This window comes from Syngnathoides biaculeatus, chromosome 23 (assembly GCF_019802595.1).
Source record: "Syngnathoides biaculeatus isolate LvHL_M chromosome 23, ASM1980259v1, whole genome shotgun sequence".
Classification (NCBI taxonomy): domain Eukaryota; kingdom Metazoa; phylum Chordata; class Actinopteri; order Syngnathiformes; family Syngnathidae; genus Syngnathoides; species Syngnathoides biaculeatus.
Genome location: NC_084662.1, coordinates 2,316,105 through 2,319,294, shown reverse-complemented (window position 1 = coordinate 2,319,294; position 3,190 = coordinate 2,316,105). Strand labels below are relative to the sequence as shown.

Here is a 3,190-nt window from a genome sequence, read left to right as displayed (position 1 = left end):
TTCTTACAAAATAGTAATATATCAAACGTTGTAGTATAAACCTTATTTTACTGAATAATCGCTAGAAGTAAAGTAATAAATTTTATCAAATCTGTAAACTGTAAAATGTACTGTTTGGTCTACTGGTCTGGATTTATTATCCAATTTATGGCCAATGTAACTTTATTTTGATGGGTTCAAGCGGAACTTCCAATGTGATGTTCTTGATGAATGACTTCTGAACGAGCATTGTTTATCATCACAGTAGTAAATGTGATCTACGAAGATATAAAACAGCAGTCTAGGTAGCATTCGAGCCGGATATGTTTATTTTTTATTTCTCATTTTTTGTTGTTGCATTGAATAGGTTAACGTTTGTTGGAATCGTATATAATATTAACGAATATTATCGTGGTCAGGACAGACAGGCGACCAGATGTTGCAAACGGAAGAAACCTTGATACCGGGATTACAAAGGTCACACGTTGTGTTTGTGGATTTGAACAACTGCAAGTCGAAACATGAGCAATATGAAGGACAAATGGACCATCAGCCAGCAGAGCTCGGATAATAACTCTGTCAGCAGTAGTGAATGGGACATGGCAAATGATGTTTTCGTGTCCGGCTACGACGAGAACCCGACGGCAGTAGAACCCCGCGCCGGGGGCGGCGGTAGGGATGATCCAGTCGGACAACCGCGTTTGGACGGACACCTTGCTCTTTTAGCCCAGGACGGCCTCATGCTGGGTCTCCCAGAAGACGAATACGCGAGCCCATCGTATCTGGACATCGACCCACACTACAGCGAAAGTGGCAGCAGCGTGACAAGCAAGAAACCTGTACGTTCCAGCAGCACTAGGCACAGGGGGGAAATAGTCACGGAGCTGGGCCCGGAGGAGGTCAGGTGGTTTTACAAGGAGGACAAGCGGACGTGGAAGCCGTTTGTGGGACACGACTCTTTAAAAATCGAGAGCGCCTATGCAAGGTACAGGCAGCAGCACGCCGACATGGTCAAACACGACTGTGAACCAGTCGAATCCAAGGGCAGGGATGGAGCTACGTCCGGCGATGTCCAGCCGGTGGACAGCGTAGCTGTGGAAGACTGCCAAAAGCTGTCCCTGTCCGAGGAGATGAGGGACCCGGACGACATCAGCACGAACATGGAGGCAGTTTGTGTCAGAGGGGGCCTCTATGAAGTGGACATCAGAGAAAAGGAGTGCTACCCTGTCTACTGGAACCGTGAGGATGCAATCCTTGTGGAATTACACGCTTGTGCAATTAACACTCACCTTCCTCCCTAAAAACCTCTTCGCCGATGCAAACCATTCCATCCATTTTGCGAGCGTCTTATCCTCACTAAGGTCGGGGAATGCTGGAGCCTATCCCAGCTATCTTTGGGCAGGAGGCGGGGTCCACCCTAAACTGGTTTCCAATGAGTTGCAGGGCACATAGTAACAAATAATAGTCTTACAATCACACCATAGGGCAATCTGAAGTCTCCGATTAACGCATGTTTTTGGATTGTGAGAGGAAACCGGAGTACCTGGAGAAAACCCACCCAGGCACGGGAAGAACTTGCAAGCTCCACACAGGCGGGTTTGGCATTCAAACCCAAGTTAAACCCTTACTGTGCAAACCACATTCCAACCACAAAATACTTTCCACACTCTTCACCTTCCAATAACCACATTTTTTCACATTAGGACAAATTCTGAATTACGCATTCCCTTCTCCTTCAACATTTCTTGATCCGTCGTGCAATTGCTGGTTCAGTCTTCCAATTTCAAAATGTTCAGCAAAGTCAAGTCAACCAACGACATTTCCCAAATCCCACAAATCTTCGTATTAGCTCAAATTTCAAAATTTTCACAAATATTCAAACATTCTCCTGATTTCTTTACCAATATGCACCGTTTCAATTACAACATGTTCAGCTTATTCTAGTCATCCTGAGACACTCCCATGACCAAATTTGACAAAATTTCAAAATAAATCCCAAAATTCAAACTTTTTTTGGCAAGTTTAGCAATAGTTCCCTTTTTCTAAACCCATTTGCGCCATTTCAACTTCTACTGTTCAGCTCATTCTAGCCATGCTGTGAATCACTGCCATTCCCCAAATTTCACAAAATTTCAAAACAAAAGCCAGAAATACGAAGTTTTGCAAATTTAGCTCCTGTTTCATCAGTCTCTAGTCAGTGAGGTCGAGAGGTTCCAGCTAGGTATAGTCAGACTCTTTACTCTATGCACTACTTTGGCTTTGATACCAATCCTCTTGAGAGGGGTTGGACTCTCTTTCACTCTGGAGTTGCCCACAGTGAGAGGTGCCAAGCAGGTGTGGATATACTTATTGCCCCGTGGCTTGGCGCCTGTACATTGGGGTCCACCCTGGTGGATGAGAGGGTAGCCATTCTCGGCCTTCGGGTGGGGGGATGGGTCCTGACTGTTGTTTGTGCCTATGATTTATGCCGATAATTTTCCTGCCGAGTGAAGGAGTTCAAATATCTTGAGGTTCACAAGTGAGCCAGCAATGGAACCCGGGATCGACAGGTGGATTGAAATTTGTATCGGTCTGTTGTGGTAAACAAGGTGCTAAGTTGAAAGACAAAGTTCTCAATTTATCGGTCAATCTATATACCTACCCTCACCTAAGGTCACCAGTTGTGGGTAATGCTCGAAAGAACAATATCCCGTATACAAGCAGATGAAATTAGTTTCCTCCACAGTGTGTGTGGGATCTCCTGTAGAGATCAGGTGAGAATGTTGGCCATCCGGTTGCGGCTTAGAGTAGAGCCGCTGCTCCTCTGCATTGAGAATAGCCAAATGAGGTGGTTGGTGCATCTGATTCGGAAGTCTCCCAGACTCTTCCCTGGTGAGGTGTTCTGCCAGACATCTCCATGGTGAGGTGTTCTGGGCATGTCTCACTGGAAGGAGACCCAGGGAACGATCCAGGGCATACTGGAGAGACAATGTCTCTCCGTTGGTCTAGGAACGTGTCGTTATTACCCTGGATGAGGTGGATAAAGTGGCTGAGGAGGGGGAAATCTGGGCGTTGGTGCTAAAGCTACTGCCTCCGCGACCTGACCTCGGCTAAGCAGTAGAGGATGGATTGGAAAAAGTGATAGATTTTTGCAAATTTTCTCTTTTTTTTGATCCATTAATACATTACAACATAAGAGAAATAATTATCACTGACGGTGTCGTGGTTCAAA

General features: G+C 45.6%; 1 protein-coding gene across 3 annotated transcripts in view; it reads left to right on the top strand.

Moving 5' to 3' along the window:
• Positions 1 to 214: 214 nt before the first annotated feature.
• The window catches only part of ddhd1b (DDHD domain containing 1b), an 85,568-nt gene continuing 82,592 nt past the window's right edge, over positions 215 to 3,190 (top strand). For all 3 annotated transcript variants that reach the window (XM_061811463.1, XM_061811462.1, XM_061811464.1), the window contains exon 1: positions 215 to 1,218. In XM_061811463.1, the coding sequence (XP_061667447.1) occupies positions 501 to 1,218 (718 nt within the window). In that variant the 5' untranslated portion in view covers positions 215 to 500. The remainder of the gene's footprint in view (positions 1,219 to 3,190) is intronic.